This window comes from Oncorhynchus mykiss, chromosome 11 (assembly GCF_013265735.2).
Source record: "Oncorhynchus mykiss isolate Arlee chromosome 11, USDA_OmykA_1.1, whole genome shotgun sequence".
Taxonomy (NCBI): Eukaryota; Metazoa; Chordata; class Actinopteri; order Salmoniformes; family Salmonidae; genus Oncorhynchus; species Oncorhynchus mykiss.
In genome coordinates, this window is record NC_048575.1 from 14477728 (window position 1) to 14503383 (window position 25656).

The following is a 25656-nucleotide window of genomic DNA, read 5'->3' on the forward strand; positions in this document are numbered from 1 at the left end:
GAGAAAAAAAGAGCGAAAGGGAGAGAGAGAGAGCTATAGGGAGTGAGGAAGAGAAAAAGAGAGAGAGAGAGAGAGCTATAGGGAGTGAGGAAGAGAAAAAGAGAGAGAGAGAGAGAGCTATAGGGAGTGAGGAAGAGAAAAAAAGAGCGAAAGGGAGAGAGAGAGAGCTATAGGGAGTGAGGAGAGAGAGAGAGAGAGAGAGGGAGCGAGAGGGAGAGAGAGAGAGAGACAGAGAGAGAGAGCGAGAGAGAGAGAGAGAGAGAGAGAGCTATAGGGAGTGAGGAAGAGAAATATAGAGAGAGAGAGCTATAGGGAGTGAGGAAGAGAAATAGAGAGCGAGAGGGAGAGAGAGAGAGCTATAGGGAGTGAGGAAGAGAAAAAAAGAGCAAGAGGGAGAGAGAGAGAGCTAAAGGGAGTGAGGAGAGAGAGAGAGAGAGAGCTATAGGGAGCGAGGAAGAGAAATAGAGAGAGAGAGCGCACGGAGTGAGGAAGAGAAATAGAGAGAGAGAGAGAACTATAGGGAGTGAGGAAGAGAAATAGATAGAGAGAGAGAGCGCTGTAGGGAGTGAGGAAGAGAAATAGAGAGAGAGAGAGCTATAGGGAGTGAGGAAGAGAAATAGAAAGGTGGAGAGAGAGCGCTGTAGGGAGTAAGGAAGAGAAATAGAGAGAGAGAGAGAGAGCTATAGGGAGTGAGGAAGAGAAATAGAGAGAGAGAGAGCGCTGTAGGGAGTGAGGAAGATAAATAGAGAGAGAGAGAGAGAGAGAGCTATAGGGAGTGAGGAAGAGAAATAGAAAGGTGGAGAGAGAGCGCTATAGGGAGTGAGGAAGAGAAATAGAGAGAGTGAGAGCTATAGGGAGTGAGGAAGAGAAATAGAGAGAGAGAGAGCTATAGGGAGTGAGGAAGAGAAATATATATATAGAGAGAGAGAGCTATAAGGAGTGAGGAAGATAAATATATAGAGAGAGAGCTATAGGGAGTGAGTGTAACGATGTGAAATGGCTAGCTAGTTAGCAGTGGTGCGTGCTAATAGCACTTCAATCGGTGACTTCATTAGCTCTGAGACCTTGAAGTAGTTTTTCCTCTTGCTCTGCAAGGGCAATGGCTTTTGTGGCGCGATGGTTAACGATGCTTCGAGGGTGGCTGTTGTCTATGTGTTCAGAGGGTCCCTGGTTCGAGTCCAGGTAGGGGCGAGGAGAGGGACGGAAGCTATACGGTTACAAAGTTCATATTATGAGTTCCCACAGGAATGTAAACATTGATTCCAAGAGCTTGGATATAGCCTAACGAGAGCTGTCTGTGACAGGTGCTGAACTATGCCAAGTCCCATTTGTGACACGCCTTCATTAAGAGTTTATAGGGAACAGTTGTTTCCGTTTAGTTGAAATACCACACTCATACATCCATACAGTTAATAGTTTCATTTCAAATGTAATTTAAACCGGACGGGAAATGGATTCCTATGCAAAGCTTTACAGTACAGTATGAATCTGGTCGCTGACTTGATGTACTGTGTGGAGAAATATGAAAGCCAATCCATGAAAGCTTAGGTGGTTGATATGGTTTCAGTTAGTCAAACACAAGGGATAGATGTGGGACTAGCAGACTGGTTTCCTTCTAATGATGTTGTTGTCTTTATGACAGTATTGTTAGTGTAGATACATTCTCAGTGTGTCTAGGGATTGCCTTTATATCCTATGAAGACAGGAGATTCAGATGCAGTGTTAGACAGATGAGAATAAGAATTGACTGCTAGCCCCAATGGAACATCAGAATCAGATGAAGTGTTTTTCATTCATCTGTTTCCCATGTTTACACCTGAAAGGAATTGCTAGGGCTTCAAACAGTCCTATGATTGACGTTGTTTGCTACTGAATCTAATAATGTGGTATGGATTTTTAGGTTATTTTCACCAATGTGTTTCATAGTCAGGGTCAGGGCTCTAAATTGCGATCCTATTGGTCGTACATCCTCCTAACTATTTTGCTGTGTGACCTGGAATTTAGATTTAGCACCATTGCGCCTAAAGAAATATTCGCCCAGATAATAAGCTACACTGAATGGCAAAAATGATATGTGCCGTTGGGAGCAAAGTTTATATATTTGTATTGTCCGATGTGTGCAAAGCCAATAGGCTAGACTACATTGTATAATTTCACCTCACCTGTGAGAGTAAACAGAACATTCAGGAACTCTTGGAGGACAGTGGATTGGAAGTTGATGAAGGTGCTTCTTCTTTGTTAAAAAAAAGTATGTGTTTCAGCTCTCAGCCACAGTTTTCAAACCTATAGTTTTATAGGCTTTAGGCTCTTTGCCTCAGACTTTAGGTCTAACAGATGGGAAAGTTAAGAAGGGTTTTTACATTGTCTTTATGGGTTCAGGGACCAGTCAAAATAGGTATACAAAACAAAACATGATGTGATTGGTAAATTAGTATAAAAAATTTGACCAATAGCAGGCCAATTTGAAATATATAAAACCCGACTTCATTTGCCGCTCTGTAAACCCTTTCTTACCTGGAAAGTCCGGTAGCCCCAGTGCTCACTTCCCTTTGCACCTCACCTGTGAGAAGCATGATGCACACGGGCAAGTCTGATTAGGCTTCACTGTACCAACTGTGAGCAGGGCCTACTACATAGCCCAGCCCCTAAACCGTCATGCTTCACCCCTTTACAATTGTCTATAGTCCAAACCACTTGTCTCTAGTCTAAACTGCTAGTCTCTAGTCCAAACCACTTGTCTCTAGTCTAAACTGCTAGTCTCTAGTCCAAACCACTTGTCTCTAGTCTAAACTGCTAGTCTCTAGTCCAAACCACTTGTCTCTAGTCTAAACTGCTAGTCTCGAGCCCAAATCACTTGTCTCTAGCCCAAACCACTTGTCTCTAGCCCAAACCACTTGTCTCTAGCCCAAACCACTTGTCTCTAGCCCAAACCACTTGTCTGTAGCCCAAACCACTTGTCTCTAGCCCAAACCACTTGTCTCTTGCCCAAACCACTTGTCTCTAGCCCAAACCACTTGTCTCTAGCCCAAACCACTTGTCTGTAGCCCAAACCACTTGTCTCTATCCCAAACCACTTGTCTCTATCCCAAACCGTTTGTCTCTATCCCAAACCACTTGTCTCTATCCCAATTTTTTTTATTTTTTTTTCACCTTTATTTAAACAGGTAGGCTAGTTGAGAACAAGTTCTCATTTGCAACTGCGTCCTGTAAAATTGGGTGGGCTATTTACCGATAGACTATGTACAGCTGCAGCGATCGGTTAGCTGCTCAAATAGCAGATGTTTGAAGTCGATGAGGGAGATAAAAGTCTCCAACTTCAGCAAACCGCTTGTCTGTAGCCCAAACCACTTGTCTCTATCCCAAACCACTTGTCTCTATCCCAAACCGCTTGTCTGTAGCCCAAACAAATTGTCTCTAGCCCAAACTGCTTGTCTCTAGCCCAAACCACTTGTCTCTAGCCCAAACTGCTTGTTTGTAGCCCAAACCACTTGTCTCTAGCCCAAACCGCTTGTCTGTAGCCCAAACAAATTGTCTCTAGCCCAAACTGCTTGTCTCTAGCCCAAACCACTTGTCTCTAGCCCAAACTGCTTGTTTGTAGCCCAAACCACTTGTCTCTAGCCCAAACTGCTTGTCTGTAGCCCAAACCACTTGTCTCTAGCCCAAACTGCTTGTCTGTAGCCCAAACCACTTGTCTCTATCCCAAACCGCTTGTCTGTAGCCCAAACCACTTGTCTCTAGCCCAAACTGCTTGTCTATAGCCCAAACCGTTCAAACATTATGACTCTTATCACCTGATCTACATTTTTTTTTCTTTCTATTGTGGATTTGCATGATTTCTGAAATGATAATTCCATTAACCATGTCTTGAACTCTACACTAAGCCTACTTGCTGGCCGCTAACTGTTTGTTTGATAACAAAAAAAATTATTCAGTTATTTACAGTTTTTCTCAGTCGCTTTGGTGCATTTTTCACATCATCCCTAACATGTGCAAAATAATAAGTGCATTTCTCAGAACAATTTGTACAAACTGCAATATACAATAGATATGTTTCTAAAGCTAGTCAGTCACTAAAAATCCTTAGTACATCTCTCAAAAGTAAACATTCATGCCAATGATCATATCAGTGTCATCAGAATGATAAGTCATTGAGTCATTGTTCACGAACAAGGTCGTCTAAATGTTTAGGCATGTTGTCAATGTAACTGTGTACTTTGACAGTATTACCTGATGTAAACTTAGGCTACAGTTTGGATGACAGTTACTGTATTGAAAATGCACAAGGCTGCACTTCTATGGCATATATCAATTTCAACAGTACTATTTACATATTACTGTATGTGGGTTATTGATTGAAAGAGACTGGACAACCCAAGGGGCACAAAGGGAAACAAACTAAATTAGAAAGAAACACAGGAAACCTTCCCTTCCAATGCAACATGGAAATAATCTTTTGGAATGCCTTATCCATCCTCTGCAGGCGTCTACTGTGATGTCCTCACATGCTGCATCCATTGCAGCCAGCAGGGTCATCTGTGTGTGTGGCTGACGATCGTACACCTTCCCCCTCCATGCTGAAAATAACTCCTCAATTGGGTTAAGGAATGGTGAATAAGGTGGGAGGAATTCTATGAGCATCCTCGGGTGGGTCACAAATCATTGCCTTATGATGTTTGATCGATGGAAACTCACATTATCACAAATGACCACATACTTTGGCAAATCCTCTCTAAACAGACCCCTCTCATCATCAGGGATGAGAGCCCTGTAGAGAGTCTCTAAAAAGTTGAGTAGATGCTGGGTGTTGTATGGCCCTATAAGGGGGATATGGGTTAGGACACCATGCTCCGAAATAGCAGCACACATGGTGATATTTCCTCCCCATTGGCCTGGCAAATCCACAGTAGCTCTGTGACCGATGATATTCCGACCCCGCCTTCTGCATTTGGTCAGGTTGAAGCCAGCCTCATCCACGTATACAAAGTTGTGAGAGTGTTCACTTGATTCCAACTCCATGATACGCTATATCCCAGAACACACAGTTGAATTTGTTTTGGTAAGGAAGAGTGACATAAAATGTACATATATTGCATGTTCCTTCCACAGCAATGTAAATGTGTGCAGTTTATTCTTACTATCACTATAAAATGTTGCTGTAAAGTAGTTACATAGATATATGTTTTACCTGTACATACTGGTACCGTAGCTCCTTAACTCTGTCCTCATTCATGCTGGTCATTGGGGCTCCTAACCAGTGCTACCAATGAACAAAGTTCATTCAATACAATGATATACAGTAGTAGGCTAAACAATATGTTTGGGTTTATATATTTATATTTTTTACAATGATATACAGTAGTAGGCTAAACAATATGTTTGGGTTTATATATTTATATTTTTTACAATGATATACAGTAGTAGGCTAAACAATATGTTTGGTTTTATATATTTATATTTTTTACAATGATATACAGTAGTAGGCTAAACAATATGTTTGGGTTTATATATTTATATTTTTTACAATGATATACAGTAGTAGGCTAAACAATATGTTTGGGTTTATATATTTATATTTTTTACAATGATATACAGTAGTAGGCTAAACAATATGTTTGGGTTTATATATTTATATTTTTTACAATGATATACAGTAGTAGGCTAAACAATATGTTTGGGTTTATATTTTCTCATCAGAGTTCTGGCATTCTTTATTTTCCTGAAATCTCACCAGGTATGTAAAGGTTATGTTAAGTTCACCTTGTCTACATTTAGATGTTTTCAAATGATGTAAATGTGTGTGGTATGTCTTTAGTTTAATGCTTGGATCTTAATGTACATTCATGTTATTTAAGACCCCTGATTCTCAAATGTCTCAATTGAATCTGTGTTGTAAAAACAAATCTCTGTCCCATCACATCACCTGTGTGTGGAACACAAAATGCTGTAACACGATCCTATAATGATCTGTCAGCCAAATTGTTTGGCACTGGTATGACCCTGTCATCTATCCCATATCTTACACTAAAACAGGACCCAGCCCTTGCCTTAACCCTCTCTCTCGCAATGAAGTGTCATTCTCCAGTCGTGTAAAAAGGGAGAATGCATTAACTCTGACACTATGGCTGAGAAATGTCATAGAGTGATGTGCTCTTAGTGAAGTAATTTATAATCTGACTGAATTCATGAAACTCTTTCATCCTGACTGTGGTTTGTATAGGGGACAGATGACTTACAGACACAGATAGGTGGGCCTTATGAGGTAGTTAGTAGCTCCAGTACCACACCCTCCACCTACTCTAGGGAGTCCTCAGCCGTAACAAAGATCCTCTCACGTCACTAGGGAATTAAAGATGCCTTATAAAGATTTTGTATAATTTCAGACAGTAGTTTTGAAAGTAACCCTCAGGAGCCCAAACCGGTCCCCGAAAATGTTGCACAATTGTTCACAACGTCACCAATTTCTTGTGATATGTTCTGTGCTGAAAAAAAAGATAAATACAAATAAATAAATTAAATCCTGAAATTCGTACACTATGTTACGAATTTGTAAGTGCTTAAGATCCTGTTCAATCTCTTTAGAAATGGAAAGGAGAACGATAGGAGCGACGCTATCATACTGTACTGTGTAGTACAGTGGTTCCCAAACTAGGGATTGTGACCCCATGTGGGGTCGCCTGATATGAAAGTGGGGTCGCGGGAGAATTTCCCAAATCCTAAAGAAATAAATATACACTACCATGCAAAAGTTTGGGGTCACTTAGAAATCTCCTTGTTTTCCATGAAAACATAAATGAAATGAGTTACAAAATGAATTGGAAATATAGTCAAGACATTGACAAGGTTATAAATAGTGATTTTTTATTGAAATTATAATTGCGTCCTTCATACTTTTCAATCGTCAAAGAATCCTCCATTTGCAGCAATTACAGCCTTGCAGACCTTTGGCATTCTAGTTGTCAATTTGTTGAGGTAATCTGAAGAGATTTCACCCCATGCTTCCTGGGAGACAAGTTGGATTGGCTTGATGGGCACTTCTTACGAACCATACGGTCAAGCTGCTCCCACAACAGCTCAATAGGGTTGAGATCCGGTGACTGTGCTGGCCACTCCATTATAGACAGAATACCAGCTGACTGCTTCTTCCCCAAATAGTTCTTACATAATTTGGAGCTGTGTTTTGGGACATTGTCCTGTTGTAGGAGGAAATTGGCTCCAATTAAGCGCCATCCACAGGGTATGACATGGCGTTGCAAAATGGAGTGATAGCCTTCCGTCTTCAAGATACCTTTTACCCTGTACAAATCTCCCACTTTACCACCACCAAAGCACCCCCAGACCATCACATTGCCCCCACCATGCTTGACAGCATCTTTTCATTTTTCTGCTTCTCATGAATGTTATTATTTGTGATCCGAACACCTCAAACTTAGATTTGTCTGTCCGTAACTTTTTTCTTCCAATCTTCCTCTGTCTAGTGTCTGTGTTATTTTGCCCATCTTAATCTTTTCTTTTTATTGGCCAGTCTGAGATATGGCTTTTTATTTGCAACTCTGCCTAGAAGGCCAGCATCCCAGAGTCACCTTTTGCAGGTGCTATTTAATGAAGCTGCCAGCTGAGGACTTGAAGCGTGAAGCGTTTGTTTCTCAAACTAGACATTCTAATGTACTTGTCCTCTTGCTCAGTTGTGCACCGGGGCCTCCCAGTCCTCTTTCTATTCTGGTTAGAGCCAGTTTGCGCTGTTCTGTAAAGGGAGTAGTACACAGCGTTCTACGAAATCTTCAGTTTCTTGGCATTTTCTCACATGGAATAGCCTTCATTTCTCAGACAAGAATAGACTGAAGAGTTGCAGAAGAAAGTCCTTTGTTTCTTTCCATTTTGAGCCTGTAATCGAACCCACGAATGCTGATGCTCCAGATACTCAACTAGTCTAAGGAAGGCCAGTTTCATTGCTTCTTTAATCAGAACAACAGTTTTCAGCTGTGCTAACATAATTGCAAAAGGGGTTTCTAATGATCAATTAGCCTTTTAAAATTATAAACTTGGATTAGCTAACACAACGTGCCATTGGAACACAGGAGTGATGGTTGCTGATAATGGGCCTCTGTACACCTATGTAGATATTCCATAAAAAATCATCAATTTCCAGCTACAATAGTAATTTACAACATTAACAATGTCTATGCTGTAATTCCCATGGTGAATGGCTAGGCCTGCTACGCTATGAAACAACACACTATTGCAGAGACTTTGATATTAACGGATGCAATTGATATGGTGAAAACAACATGTGAGGAGGCAGAGGCACAGAAACTCATAACTTACCTGCTTCCTTCTGCTTCTTCAGGGATCAAGTCTTCAGGATAACTTAACTACTTCCCTCTGCTTCTTCAGTGATCAAGTCTTCAGGATAACTTACCTGCTTCCCTCTGCTTCTTCAGGGATCAAGTCTTCAGGATAACTCCCAGCAACAAAGAGGAGGTTCAGGTGCTGAAGAAACTCCTGGGAAACATCAAGGTAATGATGTCTTGTGTTCAATAGTCTCTCTATCTCTCTCTCTCTCTCACACACACACACACACACACACACACACACACACACACACACACACACACACACACACACACACACACACACACACACACACACACACACACACACACACACACACAATTAATCCAGTCATCACCCCTGATGATTATGACAGAGTGGTTGTTTAAAAGCCCCTGAAGTCGATGTCCTCGCCACGAGGGAATCTGATTTACAGCATAAAAAAATTATTATAAAAATATGTTAGTTTAAGCTAGCGATTTGGATTTTTGGATGCGTCTCTATCCACCGCATCTGCCTACGTCGCACTTTCGTATCTGCGGTGAAAGGTGACAGAGCTAAAGCTGTGTTTGTCAGACCATGAGACATCCTGAAAATCAGTCTTCTCACAAAATTGTCTGTAGCGTCCGAATGGTTTGGTCTACAAACTACTATGACCACTCTATGGAAAGATGAACACGATGGTGTCAGGAGACTCGTCTGAAGTTGGTACTTCTGTCTGTAGCGTCCAAACCGTTTGGGCCACACACTGATATGACCCCTCTGTGCAAAGGTGTGACTCTCATGTACATGTCAGTTGTTTTGCTCTTGTACACCCACCAGGCCTCACAAGACTCGTCTGAATGTCTCCCTGTACCAGTTGGAAAAATGTATGGAAATATACGGTGCCTTCAAAAACTATTCAGACACCTTGACTTTTTCCACATTTTGTTACGTTACAGCCTTATTCTGAAATAGATTTTTTTTCATATTCAAACCTCAGCAATCCACACACAATACCCCATAATGTCAAAGTGAAAACTATTTTTTTGTAGTTGCAATTGTTTTTTTTTAAATACCTTATTTACGTAAGTAAGTATTCAGACCTTTTGCTATGGGACTCAAAATTGAGCTCATGTGCATCCTGTTTCCATTGATCATCGTTGAGATGTTTCTACAACTTGATTAGAGTCCACCTGTGGTAAATTGATTTGATTGGACATTATTTGTAAAGGCACACACCTGTTTATATAAGGTCCCACAGTTGACAGTGCATGTCAGAGCGAAAACCAAGCCATGAGGTCAAAGGAATTGTCCGTAGAGCTCCGGATCAAATCAAATCAAATGTATTTATATAGCCCTTCGTACATCAGCTGATATCTCAAAGTGCTGTACAGAAACCCAGCCTAAAACCCCAAACAGCAAGCAATGCAGGTGTAGAAGCACGGTGGCTAGGAAAAACTCCCTAGAAAGGCCAAAACCTAGGAAGAAACCTAGAGAGGAACCAGGCTATGTGGGGTGGCCAGTCCTCTTCTGGCTGTGCCGGGTGGAGATTATAACAGAACATGGCCAGGATGTTCAAATGTTCATAAATGACCAGCATGGTCGAATAATAATAAGGCAGAACAGTTTAAACTGGAGCAGCAGCACGGTCAGGTGGACTGGGGACAGCAAGGAGTCATCATGTCAGGTAGTCCTGGGGCATGGTCCTAGGGCTCAGGTCCTCCGAGAGAGAGAAAGAAAGAGAGAATTAGAGAGAGCATATGTGGGGTGGCCAGTCCTCTTCTGGCTGTGCCGGAACAGGATTGTGTCGAGGCACAGATCTGGAAAAGAGTACCAAAACATTTCTGCAGCATTGATAGTCCTCAAGAACACAGTGGCCTCCATCATTCTTATATTGAAGAAGTTGAGAACCACTAAGACTCTTCCTAGAGCTGGCCGTCCGACCAGCCTCAGCAAACTGGGGAGAAGGGCCTTGGTCAGGGAGGTGACCAAGAACCAGATGGTCACTCTGACAGAGCTCTAGAGTTCCTCTGTGGAGATGGGAGAACCTTCCAGAAGAACAACCATTTCTGCAGCACTCCACCAACTAGGCCTTTATGGTAGAGTGGCCAGACGGAAGCCACTCCTCAGTAAAAGGCACATGACAGCCTGCTTGGAGTTTGCCAAAAGGCACCCAAAGACTCTCAGACCATGAAAAACAAGATTCTCTGGACTGATGAAAACAAGATTGAACTCTTTGGCCTGAATGCCAAGCGTCACGTCTGGAGGAAACCTGGCTTCATCCCTATGGTGAAGCATGGTGGTGGCAGCATCATGCTGTAGGGATGTTTTTCAGCGGCAGGGACTGGGAGACTATTCAGGATCGAGGGAAAGATGAACGGAGCAAAGTACAGAGAGATCCTTGATGAAAACACGCTCCAGAGCGCTCAGGACCTCAGACTGGGGTGACGGTTCACCTTCCAACAGGACAACGACCCTAAGCACACAGCCAAGACAACGCAGGAGTGGCTTCAAGATCAAGTCTCTGAATGTCCTTGTGTGGCCCAGCCAGAGCCCGTACTAGAATCCGATCGAACATCTCTGGAGAGACCTGAAAATATCTGTGCAGCAACCCTCCCCATCCAACCTGACAGAGCTTGAGAGGATCTGCAAAGAAGAATGGGAGAAACTCACCAAATACAGGTGTATCAAGCTTGTAGTGTCATACCCAATAATAGGAGGGACACTTCAGAACAATCTTCCTTTTTATATTTTTTTGTGGACTATCTGTTGTTCCATGTAGTGAATCTGTTATTCAATGCGTTTTGTATGGGCTAATGGCAGTAAGGACAAAAATATTTGTTAATTAAAAAAATATATATATTTTTTTTGATACATCACGTGATCATAAAATGCTAAATCAAATAGCTAAATTATCCTTGGTATGACCTTAAAACAATTCCATATGGCTTAGTAGAATGGTAAAATCGGCCACGATAAAACCATCAACATAGAACCATAGTAATCATACTATAGTTAGTGTACATTCTTCTTCTGGCTAATTTTACAGAGAGGTAAATGAGGCAGTTCACGGTGCAGTCAGAAAGACATCTGGTTCATTGACCTTTGCAGTTGGAAAAACCTTCAGGCTCATCGGAGAAGGCGAGAAAGTGTCTGCTGTGGCCTGTGACATTCCCAATACCATTTGGGAACAATTACACAGCAATGCCAGGAACACCGGCGACCTTCCTACACTTTCCTTCCCTTGAAGATAAACTCCCAGCAGTGGTACTGATGTTATTAGTGAAGTAGGAAAATAGGCCTGGAACCTGCCTGGGTGGTCAAGGTTAATATATGAAAACTGAGTCGAATTGATAAGTTCACGTTTGCCCGTGAATGCAGCCGTCCCGCTTTAGAATGTTTTGAGCAGTGGTGGGATATGTTGAGCAGTGGTGGGATATGTTGAGCAGTGGTGGGATATGTTGAGCAGTGGTGGGATATGTTGAGCAGTGGTGGGATATGTTGAGCAGTGTTTGTCAGTGGTGGGATATGTTGAGCAGTGGTGGGATATGTTGAGCAGTGTTTGTCAGTGGTGGGATATGTTGAGCAGTGGTGGGGTATGTTGAGCAGTGGTGGGATATGTTGAGCAGTGGTGGGATATGTTGAGCAGTGTTTGTCAGTGGTGGGATATGTTGAGCAGTGGTGGGATATGTTGAGCAGTGGTGGGATATGTTGAGCAGTGTTTGTCAGTGGTGGGATATGTTGAGCAGTGTTTGTCAGAGGTGGGATATGTTGAGCAGTGGTGGGATATGTTGAGCAGTGTTTGTCAGTGGTGGGATATGTTGAGCAGTGTTTGTCAGAGGTGGGATATGTTGAGCAGTGTTTGTCAGAGGTGGGATATATTGAACAGTGTTTGTCAGTGGTGGGATATGTTGAGCAGTGTTTGTCAGAGGTGGGATATATTGAACAGTGTTTGTCAGAGGTGGGATATGTTGAGCAGTGTTTGTCAGAGGTGGGATATATTGAACAGTGTTTGTCAGAGGTGGAATATGTTGAGCAGTGTTTGTATTTCACTGCTAGGGCCTATTTGGTAGTGTTTTAGATATGTTTGGGGTGTGCTGGGAACTGTTTGGGCTGTTATAGTTATCCTTAGCCAGGTTCAGATAGCTACAGATGTAGGATCTTAATTTGATCACCCTTTTTCAGGAGAAATGTCATGCAGGACATTTTAAACGTTTAGTGTATTTAAGGTTTAAAAATTATTTTGAATGTATCAACCCCTACAATAATGTCCATTAATTATAATCAACATTTTAATTGACATTTCTTGTTGCTGCAGGATTAGAAGTGTAGCAAACTGGCTCAAATTAAGATCCTACATCTGTGTTAGGGTTCAGGTTTGGGCTGAACTGTCCTGACAACCAGAAATACTAGTTCAAAGAAACAAGGGACAGATAGGGGGAAAGGTCAACTGACCCATAAAAGCCATGATTTTTTTTGTTCTGATGGCTAAATAACCAGTTATTGTTTGGTGGACCCCCCATGTTTGTCTTGGTCTGGCCTGAGTCTGTGTCTAAGGAGGGACAGTGGGCCTGAAGACCTTGGAGATGGCGGCTACTGTTTGGACAGCTGCTGTTGAGACATGTTTTTCTTAGTTTATCCGCGTTGCGCCGCGACGTCCTCTGTGCCAAAGTCACACTCCTCACCTTCACAGAGAGACTGAAGCCAAACAGAGAGAGTAGGCCCTTGAGTGTCACAATATTTAATTGTTGATTCTCATAAATGGATGCCTGTCCACAAAAATACTGAATATGTTGTGCTGGAAATTGTGATATAAGTAAAGATGTTCCCATCCGTATTTTGAATTGTTGATACTGAGACTGTCAAGTGCTACCTCTTATGATAGATCTGTCTAGTGTCAAATGATAGATTCGTCTAGCTTCTCCTGAATCATAAACACTCCAAATTAATTTCACCGTAGCTGCCTTTTGTAGGAGCCAAACGTCTACAGTATGTCTCAGAACTGAACTGACGCCTGCAGCAGGCCCACTACCTTCCTTTACTCCTTGTCAGGATTGCCATAAACTATAACAAAACTACCTCAGTTTAAAGGTATCCTACAACCTCAAATAAAATCATGTAAACAATCAAGTGATAAAGGATCTAATCCACTGGGATTATATTTCCTAATAAAGCCAAGGAATGCATCTATAAGAGCCTTTACTGTAAACAATTATTGAAAACCATAACTTGGATCATAGGCGGGCTTCGTAGAGTGAACCATGTTATCTGGTAGTGATACACAAGTGATGCTTGGGCATGTGCTGTTTGATTTGTGAGACCAACAAAGAGATGGAGATGTGGAAACATTTACAGTAACAATAGTGCTCTTGCTCATTTTGAAATGCAGCATATAAATTGCAACCTTATCCATTTATGTTGGCTTGGAGTAGCAGAGAAAAGCTGAGGGACCCCATACCATTCTCATGTGGAACGTTTTTTTTTACCCCTTGTAGCTTGAAGTTTATTTCAAAGCGGGTGCTTGGCTTTCTGTTAACTATTAAATTAATGATCTCTTAATAGGCATTTGTGCCAGTCTGTATGATTCTACTCCCGTGCTGAAACCAGAGCCAGCTGGAGCTATGAAACGCTCAGTTCCCGTCAAAGTAAATCACTGAATCGCTGATTCATGCTCCCAAAAAGTTTTCTTTTAGAGTGTGGTTGGTTATTATCTTTATGTTAAACCTTGGTTTTGGAGAGCATCAATGGCTAGTCCTGGGTCGACATATCTGTGTTTTTTTTGCTGCTAATAGCTGGCTAATGTGTAGGTTATACCAGCTCCAGCTAGCGGTGCTATCTCTTGGCAGGAACTGAAAGGAGAGGCTTTGCTGGCTGCTAACCTGGGGTCAAACAGCAGGGTGTGGGATGTAGAAGGCAGAGGGATGGCTTGACTGGGCTGTTCATTGTGTGTGTGTGTGTGTGTGTGTGTGTGTGTGTGTGTGTGTGTGTGTGTGTGTGTGTGTGTGTGTGTGTGTGTGTGTGTGTGTGTGTGTGTGTGTGTGTGTGTGTGTGTGTGTCGTCATCCGAATTCCCTCATTCCCTTGACCTGCCCGTCAATCCGTAACCCATAGCATTGATCTACACTCCAGGTCATAGTGTGCTGTGGAGAACAGCCTTGAATGTTAAAGCTTTGCTATTGTCCATCTCCCCAGAAGCCCTGGGTTTGTTAGCAGGAGGAACTGTGGGTTCAGGAAGGGGAGCAAGGTTGTTTTGGTGGTGCAGAAGAGTCTCACCATCTCACCATGTCTGCGTGTGTCTGTAGATCCCTATAACTAACTAACTCTCTCTCTGTGTCTCGGTCTCTGTCTCTCTCTCTTTGTCTCTCTATCTCTCCCTCTCAGGTGGACCTATGGCAGCCCAACAGTGCCTCTCTGATCCGACACAATGCCACTGTGGACGTGCACGTGAGACGGAACGACACACGAGGGCTACGGACACGCCTCCAGAAAGAACACATAGATTTTAAGTAAGGGCTTAGAGACTACTCCATATTTCACCCTGAACAGTAAAGACAATGACCATAATAACACCAGAGCCATTCCTAGCCCGGTGCCCCCCCTGCCTCACCACTCCCCCTGTTGTTAACCCATCCACCCCCACAGGAAGAGGAACATCTGTTCGCCAAAAAGGGTGTCGCGAGGTGCCTTTTCAAAGCATACATGTACACACACACACACACACAAAACACGGACTACAACCCTATTTGCTTTCAAACGCAGCCCTTTCATCTTTTCTCCCCATCAATCATCACAATGATGGAGTTTATCAAAGAAGCCACAGCCAGAAATACTCCCATTGTCATCCCTATCCTTGGAAGACTTTTTTACTCCTCTCTCTCTCTCTCTCTCTCTCTCTCTCTCTCTCTCTGTCCTCTCTCTCTCTGTCCTCTCTCTCTCTGTCCTCTCTCTCTCTCTCTCTCTCTCTCTCTCTCTCTCTCTCTCTCTCTCTCTCTCTGGCTCTCGCTCTCTCTCTCTCTCTCTCTCTCTCTCTCTCTCTCTCTCTCTCTGGCTCTCACTCTCTCTCTCTCTCTTGCTCTCTCTCTCTCTCTCTCTCTCTCTCTCTCTCTCTCTCTTGCTCTCTCTCTCTGGCTCTCTCTCTCTCTGGCTCTCTCTCTCTCTTGCTCTCGCTCTCTCTGGCTCTCTCTCTCTGGCTCTCTCTCTGGCTCTCTCTCTCTTTCAATTCAATTCAATTCAAGGGGCTTTATTGGCATGGGAAACGTGTTAACATTGCCAAAGCAAGTGAGGTAGATAATATACAAAAGTGAAATAAACAATAAAAATTAACAGTAAACATTACACATACAGAAGTTTCAAAACAATAAAAACATTACAAATGTCATGTTATGTATATAAAAATATATACAGTGTTATAACAATGTACAAATGCTTAAAGTACACAAAGGAAAATAAATAAGCATAAATATGGGTTGTATTTACAATGGTGTTTGTTCTTCACTGGTTGCCCTTTTCTTGTGTGCAACAGGTCACAAATCTTGCTGCTGTGATGGCACACTGTGGAATTTCACTCAGTAGATATGGGAGTTTATCAAAATTGGATTTGTTTTCGAATTCTTTGTGGATCTATGTAATCTGAGGGAAATATGTCTCTCTAATATGGTCATACATTGGGCAGGAGGTTAGGAAGTGCAGCTCAGTTTCCACCTCATTTTGTGGGCAGTGAGCACATAGCCTGTCTTCTCTTGAGAGCCATGTCTGCCTACGGCAGCCTTTCTCAATAGCAAGGCTATGCTCACTGAGTCTGTACATAGTCAAAGCGTTCCTTAAGTTTGGGTCAGTCACAGTGGTCAGGTACTCTGTTTAGGGCCAAATAGCATTCTAGTTTGCTCTGTTTTTTTGTTAATTCTTTCCATTGTGTCAAGTAATTATCTTTTTGTTTTCTCATGATTTGGTTGGGTCTAATTGTGCTGCTGTCCTGGGGCTCTGTGGGGTGTGTTTGTTTTTGTGAACAGAGCCCCAGGACCAGCTTGCTTAGGGGACTCTTCTCCAGGTTCATCTCTCTGTAGGTGATGGCTTTGTTATGAAAGGTTTGTGAATCGCTTCCTTTTAGGTGGTTGTAGAATTTAACGTCTCTTTTCTGGGTTTTGATAATTAGTGGGTATCGGCCTAATTCTGCCCTGCATATTTTTGCAGAATTTTGCGTGCAGAGTCTCAATTTGGTGTTTGTCCCATTTTGTGAAGTCTTGGTTGGTGAGCGGACCCCAGACCTCACAACCATAAAGGGCAATGGGCTCTATGACTGATTCAAGTATTTTTAGCCAGATCCTAATTGGTATGTCGAATTTTATGTTCCTTTTGATGGCATAGAATGCCCTTCTTGCCTTGTCTCTCAGATCGTTCACAGCTTTGTGGAAGTTACCTGTGGCGCTGATGTTTAGGCCAAGTTATGCATAGTTTTTTGTGTGCTCTAGGGCAATGGCGTCTAGATGGAATTTGTATTTGTGGTCCTGGCAACTGGACTTTTTTTTGGAACACCATTATTTTGGTCTTACTGAGATTTACTCTCAGGGCCCAGGTCTGACCGAATCTGTGCAGAAGATCTAGGGGCTGCTGTAGGCCCTCCTTGGTTGGTGACAGAAGCACCAGATCATCAGAAAACAGTAGACATTTGACTTCAGATTCTAGTAGGGTGACAGGGGGGGCTGCAGACGTTTCCAGTGCCCGTGCAAATTTGTTGATAAATATGTTGAAGAGGGTGGGGCTTAAGCTGGTATCCCTGTCTCACCCCACGGCCCTGTGTGAAGAAATGTGTGTGTTTTTGCCCATTTTAACCACACACTTGTTATTTGTGTACATGGATTTTATAATGTCATATGTTTTACCCCCAACACCACTTTCCATCAATTTGTATAGCAGACCCTCATGCCAAATTGAGTTGAAGGCTTTTTTGAAATCAACAAAGCATGAGAAGACTTTGCCTTTGTTTTGGTTTGTTTGGTTGTCAATTAGGGTGTGCAGGGTGAATACATGGTCTGTTGTACGGAAATTTGGTAAAAAGCCAATTTGACATTTGCTCAGTACATTGTTTTCATTGAGGAAATGTACGAGTCTGCTGTTAATGTTGTTGGTTCCAAATATTGGGGAAGATGCCAGAGCTAAGGATGATGTTAAAGAGTTTTAGTATAGCCAATTTGATTTTTTTGTCTGTATATTTGATAATTTCATTGAGGATACCATCAACATCACATTTGGGTTGGAGGGTTTTTATTTGGTCCTGTAGCTCATTCAAGGTAATTGGAGAATCCAGTGGGTTCTGGTAGTCTTTAATAGTTGATTCTAAGATTTGTATTTGATCATATATATGTTTTTGCTGTTTGTTCTTTGTTATAGAGCCAAAAAGATTGGAGAAGTGGTTTACCCATACATCTCCATTTTGGATAGATACAGTGCCTTGCGAAAGTATTCGGCCCCCTTGAACTTTGCGACCTTTTGCCACATTTCAGGCTTCAAACATAAAGATATAAAACTGTATTTTTTTGTGAAGAATCAACAACAAGTGGGACACAATCATGAAGTGGAACGACATTGATTGGATATTTCAAACTTTTTTAACAAATCAAAAACTGAAAAATTGGGCGTGCAAAATTATTCAGCCCCCTTAAGTTAATACTTTGTAGCGCCACCTTTTGCTGCGATTACAGCTGTAAGTCGCTTGGGGTATGTCTCTATCAGTTTTGCACATCGAGAGACTGACATTTTTTCCAATCCTCCTTGCAAAACAGCTCGAGCTCAGTGAGGTTGGATGGAGAGCATTTGTGAACAGCAGTTTTCAGTTCTTTCCACAGATTCTCGATTGGATTCAGGTCTGGACTTTGACTTGGCCATTCTAACACCTGGATATGTTTATTTTTGAACCATTCCATTGTAGATTTTGCTTTATGTTTTGGATCATTGTCTTGTTGGAAGACAAATCTCCGTCCCAGTCTCAGGTCTTTTGAGGAAGAAGAAAGCAATTTCATTTAGGTCAATTAGGTCAACATTGGATCATTCAGAGATCCTCACTGAACTTCTGGAGAGAGTTTGCTGCACTGAAAGTAAAGGGGCTGAATAATTTTGCACGCCCAATTTTTCAGTTTTTGATTTGTTAAAAAAGTTTGAAATATCCAATAAATGTCGTTCCACTTCATGATTGTGTCTCACTTGTTGTTGATTCTTCACAAAAAAATACAGTTTTATATATTTATGTTTGAAGCCTGAAATGTGGCAAAAGGTCGCAAAGTTCAAGGGGGCCGAATACTTTCGCAAGGCACTGTAATTCTTCGTGTTGTTGTTTGTTTAGTGTCTAGGGATTCTTCAATTACATTGAGCTGATTTCTGACGTGCTGTTCCTTCTTTTTCTGTAGTGTATTTCTGTATTGTTTTAGTGATTCACCATAGTGAAGGCGTAGACTCTATGTCTCTATGTTTTTGGTTGGACAGGTTTCTCAATTTCTTTCTTAGATTTTTGCATTCTTCATCAAACCATCTGTCATTGTTGTTCATTTTCTTCGGTTTTCTATTTGAGATTTTTAGATTTGATAGGGAAGCTGAAAGGTCAAATATTCTGTTAAGATTTTCTTCTGCCAAGTTTACACCTTCACTATTACAGTGGAACGTTGTACCCAGGAAATTGTCTAAAAGGGATTGAATTTGTTGTTGCCTAATTGTTTTTTGGTAGGTTTCCAAACTACATTCCTTCCATCTATAGCATTTCTTAATATTACTCAGTTCCTTTGGCTTTGATGCCTCCTGATCGAGTATTGCTCTGTTCAAGTAGACTGTGGTTTGGCTGTGGTCTGACAGGGGCTGACTGTGAACGCTCTGAGAGACTCTGGGTTGAGGTCAGTGATAAAGTAGTCTACAGTACTACTGCCAAGAGATGAGCTATAGGTGTATCTACCATAGGAGTCCCCTCGAAGCCTACCATTGACTATGTACATACCCAGCATACCCTTTCTCTGGCTCTCTCTCTCTGGTTCTCTCTCTGGCTCTCTGTCTGGCTCTCTCTCTGGCTCTCGCTCTCTGGCTCTCTCTCTGGCTCTCTCTCTCTGGCTCTCTCCTCTCTTTCTCTCTCTTGCTCTCTCTTGCTCTCTCTTGTTCTCTCTTTCTCTCTCTCTCTCTCTCTCTCTCTCTCTCTCTCTCTCTCTCTCTCCTCTTGCTCCTTCTCTTGCTCTCTCTTTCTCTTGCTCGCTCCTCTTTCTCTCGCTCTCTTTCTCTTGCTCGCTCTCTCGCTCTCTTTCTCGCTCTCTTTCTTTCTTTCTTGCTCGTTCTCTCTCTTTCTTGCTCGTTCTCTCTCTTTCTTGCTCGCTCTCTCTCGTTCTCTCTTGCTCTCGCTCTCTCTTTCTCTCTCACTCTCCTCTTGCTCTCTCTCTCTTGCTCTCTCTCTCTCTCGCTCTCTCTCACGCTCTCTTGCTCTCTCATCTCTCCTTGCTTTGACTATTCATAGATGTATATTTCCTCAGTATGGGCCGGGGAGCCATAGAGATCTGAGGCTGGTGGGGTGATGGGTTTCAGTATTTACAGTCTGAGAGCGTTTGGGGGATAATTTGTATTAGATGAAAAAAGCTATGGGTGATGGGTTCACATGAGAGGGGACTAAAATCCTGCATCTTAGCTGGGAAATACCATTGTATGTAGTTATTCATAAAATGTCATGCATTCAAACACTTTGATTTATGTCCACATTTTTCTGTTTTGTCATCCTGTGGTAAATGTTAGCTGAGCTAGACTATGACAAAACTACTCTCATCTCATTTGTGAAGAGAAAAGTTTTCTCAAAGAATGTCAATCAATGACAGATGTAGCCTTTCCTGATGTTATGAGAATAGTTTTGACCAAATAAGTGTCTCTCCACAGTAGGACATGCTGTCTCTCCACGCTAGGACACGCTGTCTCTCCACGCTAGGACACGCTGTCTCTCCATGCTAGGACACGCTGTCTCTCCACGCTAGGACACGGTGTCTCTCCACACTAGGACACGCTGTCTCTCCACGCTAGGACACGCTGTCTCTCCACGCTAGGACACGCTGTCTGTCCACGCTAGGACACGGTGTCTCTCCACGCTAGGACACGGTGTCTCTCCACGCTAGGACACGGTGTCTCTCCACGCTAGGACGCGCTGTCTCTCCACGCAAGGATGCGCTGTCTCTCCACGCAAGGACGCGCTGTCTCTCCACACAAGGACGAGCTGTCTCTCCACACAAGGACGCGCTATCTCTCCACGCAAGGACGCGCTGTCTCTCCACGCAAGGACGCGCTGTCTCTCCACACAAGGACGCGCTGTCTCTCCACGGAAGGACGCGCTGTCTCTCCACACAAGGACGCGCTGTCTCTCCACGCTAGGACGCGCTGTCTCTCCACGCAAGGACGCGCTGTCTCTCCACGCAAGGACGCGCTGTCTCTCCACGCAAGGACGCGCTGTCTCTCCACACAAGGACGAGCTGTCTCTCCACACAAGGACGCGCTATCTCTCCACGCAAGGACGCGCTGTCTCTCCACGCAAGGACGCGCTGTCTCTCCACACAAGGACACGCTGTCTCTCCACGCAAGGACGCGCTGTCTCTCCACACAAGGATGCGCTGTCTCTCCACGCTAGGACACGCTGTCTGTCCACGCTAGGACACGGTGTCTCTCCACACAAGGACGCGCTGTCTCTCCATGCAAGGACGCGCTGTCTCTCCACACAAGGACGTGCTGTCTCTCCACGCAAGGATGCGCTGTCTCTCCACACAAGGACGCGCTGTCTCTCCACACAAGGATAAAGTCACTGGTCTCTCAGCTTAGTTGTCTTACTTGAATGAACAAAGTTATGATAAGAGGAAGATCATCAAGACTAAAATGTATTTTTTTTAAAACATGACCCTAAAACACACTGACGCTCCTCTCGCCACAGGGTGTACATATCTAACCTTCAGAAGGAAATTGAAAAGCAGACGGGACATCGTTCTTCCCGCAAGAGGAGGTCTGAATCCCAATATGACTATGAGGTGTACCACTCTCTGGAGGAGGTAGGTGGGAGACACACACACATACACACACTTTTCACCCCAAACCCACAGCTCTTTGCTGTTTATTTCTCTAGAGAAACCTGGAGTCTATGAGATGTGTGCATTTGCATCCAGCTTCCTGAATGTTGAATCTATGATCCCCATTGTCACGGCCCGAATGCATTCCACTGTGAGATAGGGGGAACCAGGGAGCCTTTCCAACTGCCTTCACCAACCCATCATTACACAGCGTTGAACACATCCTCACACACACATACACACTCAGAGGGCTGAGACGCACGCACGCACACACCCACACACACCCACCCCCACACACACACACACACACACACACACACACACACACACACACACACACACACACACACACACACACACACACACACACACACACACACACATCAATGATCTACGATTTACACTGCTCATACATTTATACAGAAGGCAGGCCGTATCAGTTGGTTTCAGTATTCAAATCAAATCAAATGTATTTATATAGCCCTTCTTACATCAGCTGATATATCAAAGTTCTGTACAGAAACCCAGCCTAAAACCCCAAACAGCAAGCAATCCAGGTGTAGAAGCACGGTGGCTAGGAAAAACTCCCTAGAAAGGCCAAAACCTAGTAAGAAACCTAGAGAGGAACCAGGCTATGAGGGGTGGCCAGTCCTCTTCTGGCTGTGCCGGGTGGAGATTATAACAGAACATGGCCAAGATGTTCAAATGTTCATAAATTACCAGCATGGTCAAATAATAATAACCACAGTAGTTGTCGAGGGTGCAACAAGTCAGCACCTCAGAAGCAAATGTCAGTTTGCTTTTCATAGCCAATCATTGAGAGTATCTCTACCGCTCCTGCTGTCTCTAGAGAGTTGAAAACAGCAGGTCTGGGAAAGGTAGCACGTCCGGGGGGAACAGGTCAGGGTTCCATAGCCACAGGCAGAACAGTTGAAACTGGAGCAGCAGCACGGCCAGGTGGACTGGGGACAGCAAGGAGTCATCATGCCAGGTAGTCCTGAGGCATGGTCCTAGGGCTCAGGTCCTCCGAGAGAGAAAAAGAAAGAGAGAATTAGAGAGATCATACTTAAATTCACACAGGACACCGGATAGGACAGGAGAAATACTCCAGATATAACAGAATGACCCTAGCCAAGGGCCTCCCGGGTGGCACAGTGGTTAAGGGCGCTGTACTGCAGCGCCAGCTGTGCCATCAGAGTCCCTGGGTTCGCGCCCAGGCTCTGTCGTAACCGGCCGCGACCGGGAGGTCCGTGGGGCGACGAACAATTGGCCTAGCGTCGCCCGGGTTAGGGAGGGCTTGGTCGGTAGGGGTGTCCTTGTCTCATCGCGCACCAGCGACTCCTGTGGCGGGCTGGGCGCAGTGTACGCTAACCAAGGTGGCCAGGTGCACGTTGTTTCCTCCGTGCGCTGTGTTAAAGAAGCAGCGGCTTGGTTGGTTGTGTATCGGAGGACGCATGACTTTCAACCTTCGTCTCTCCCGAGCCCGTACGGGAGTTGTAGCGATGAGACAAGATAGTAGCTACTACAACAATTGGATACCACGAAATTGGTGAGAAAAAGGGGTAAAAAAATAAATAAAAAAAAAAGAATGACCCTAGCCAACCGACACATAAACTACTGCAGCATAAATACTGGAGGCTGAGACAGGAGGGGTCAGGAGACACTGTGGCCCCATCCGATGATAGGGCACAGGGCCAAACAGGCAAGATGTAACCCCACCCACTTTGCCAAAGCACAGCACCCACACCACTAGAGGGAAATGTTCAACCACCAACTTACCATCCTGAGACAAGGCCGAGTATAGCCCACAAAGATCTCCTCCACTGCACAACCCAAGGGGGGGCGCCAACCCAGACAGGAAGAGCACGTCAGCGACTCAACCCACTCAAGTGACGCACCCCTCCTAGGGACGGCATGGAAGAGCACCAGTGACTAAGCCGCTGTAATAGGGTTAGAGGCAGAGAATCCCAGTGGAGAGAGGGGAACCGGCCAGGCAGCAAGGGTGGTTCGTTGCTCCAGAGCCTTTCCGTTCACCTTCACACTCCTGGGCCAGACTACACTGAATCATATGACCTACTGAAGAGGTGAGTCTTCAGTAAAGACTTAAAGGTTGAGACCGAATCTGAGTCTCTCACATGGGTAGGCAGATCATTCCATGAAAATAGAGCTCTATAGGAGAAAGCCCTGCCTCCAGCTGTTTGCTTAGAAATTCTAGGGACAATTAGGAGGCCTACGTCTTGTGACGTGTAGGTATGTACGGCAGGACCAAATTGGAAAGATAGGTAGGAGCAAGCCCATGTAATGCTTTGTAGGTTAGCAGTAAAACCTTGAAATCAGCCCTTGCCTTAACAGGAAGCCAGTGTAGGGAAGCTAGCACTGGAGAAATATGATCAAATATTTTTGTTCTAGTCAGGATTCTAGCAGCCGTATTTAGCACTAACTGAAGTTTATTTAGTGCTTTTATCCGGGTAGCCGGAAAGTAGAGCATTGTAGTAGTCTAACCTAGAAGTAACAAAAGCATGGATTTTTTTTCCTGCATCATTTTTGGACAGAAAGTTTCTGTTTTTTGCAATGTTATGTAGATGGAAAAAAGCTGTCCTTGAAAGAGTCTTGATATGTTCGTCAAAAGAGAGATCAGGGTCCAGAGTAATGCCGAGTTCCTTCACAGTTTTATTTGAGACGACTGTACAACCATCAAGATTAATTGTCAGATTCAACGGAAGATCTCTTTGTTTCTTGGGACCTAGAACAAGCATCTCTGTTTTGTCCGAGTTTAAAAGTAGAAAGATTGCAGCCATCCACTTCCTTATGTCTGAAACACAGGCTTCTAGGGAGGGCAATTTTGGGGCTTCACCATGTTTCATTGAAATGTACAGCTGTGTGTCATCCGCATAGCAGTGAAAGGTAACATTATGTTTTCGTATGACATCCCCTAGAGGTAAAATATATAGTGAAAACAATAGTTGTCCTAAAATGGAACCTTGAGGAACACCGAAATTTACAGTTGATTTGTCAGAGGACAAACCATTCACAGAGACAAATTGATATCTTTCCGACAGATAAGATCTAAACCAGGCCAGAACTTGTCCTTGTAGACCAATTTGGGTTTCCAATCTCTCCCAAAAAATGTGGTGATCGATGGTATCAAAAACAGCACTAAGGTCTAGGAGCACGAGGACAGATGCAGAGCCTCGGTATGACGCCATTAAAAGGTCATTTACCACCTTCACAAGTGCAGTCTCAGTGCTATGATGGGGTCTAAAACAAGACTGAAGCATTTCGTATACATTGTTTGTCTTCAGGAAGGCAGTGAGTTGCTGCGCAACAGCTTTTTCAAAAATTTTAGAGAGGAAGATTCAATATAGGCCAATAGTTTTTAAATTTTTCTGGGTCAAAGTTTGGCTTTTCAAGAGAGGCTTTAATACTGCCACTTTTAGTGAGTTTGGTACACATCCGGTGGATAGAGAGCCGTTTATTATGTTCAACATAAGATGGCCAAGCACAGGAAGCAGCTCTTTCAGTAGTTTAGTTGGAACAGGGTCCAGTATGCAGCTTGAAGGTTTAGAGGCCATGATTATTTTCATCATTGTGTCAAGAGATATAGTTCTAAAACACTTGAGTGTCTCCCTTGATCCTAGGTCCTGGCAGAGTCGTGCAAACTAAGGACAACTGAGCTTTGGAGGAATAAGCAGATTTAAAGAGGAGTCCGTAATTTGCTTTCTAATGATCATGATCTTTTCCTCAAAGAAGTTAATTAATTTATTACTGCTGCAGTGAAAGCCATCCTCTCTTGGGGAATGCTGCTTTTTAGTTAGCTTTGCGACAGTATCAAAAATACATTTTGGATTGTTCTTATTTTCCTCAATTAAGTTGGAAAAATAGGATGATCGAGCAGCAGTGAGGGCTCTTCGATACTGCACGGTACTGTCTTTCCAAGCTAGTCGGAAGACTTACAGTTTGGTGTGGCTCCATTTCCGTTAGATTAAGGGAATGTATAGTTCAGTGTGTTAGATTAAGGGTCTGTATAGTTCAGTGTGTTAGATTAAGGGGTTGTATAGTTCAGTGTGTTAGATTAAGGGTCTGTATAGTTCAGTGTGTTAGATTAAGGGGTTGTATAGTTCAGTGTGTTAGATTAAGGGTCTGTATAGTTCAGTGTGTTAGATTAAGGGGTTGTATAGTTCAGTGTGTTAGATTAAGGGTCTGTATAGTTCAGTGTGTTAGATTAAGGGGTTGTATAGTTCAGTGTGTTAGATTAAGGGGCTGTATAGTTCAGTGTGTTAGATTAA

At 43.4% G+C, this 25656-nt stretch overlaps 1 protein-coding gene across 2 annotated transcripts in view; it reads left to right on the plus strand.

Annotated features, from left to right (window-relative positions):
• The window catches only part of cpa6 (carboxypeptidase A6), a 44221-nt gene that overhangs the window by 8738 nt on the left and 9827 nt on the right, over positions 1-25656 (plus strand). Inside the window, exons 2-4 of one of the 2 annotated variants that reach the window (XM_036934955.1) lie at positions 8439-8514; positions 14691-14815; positions 21238-21352. In XM_036934955.1, the coding sequence (XP_036790850.1) occupies positions 8439-8514; positions 14691-14815; positions 21238-21352 (316 nt within the window). The remainder of the gene's footprint in view (positions 1-8438; positions 8515-14690; positions 14816-21237; positions 21353-25656) is intronic. The other variant, XM_036934956.1, reaches the window with a different exon arrangement.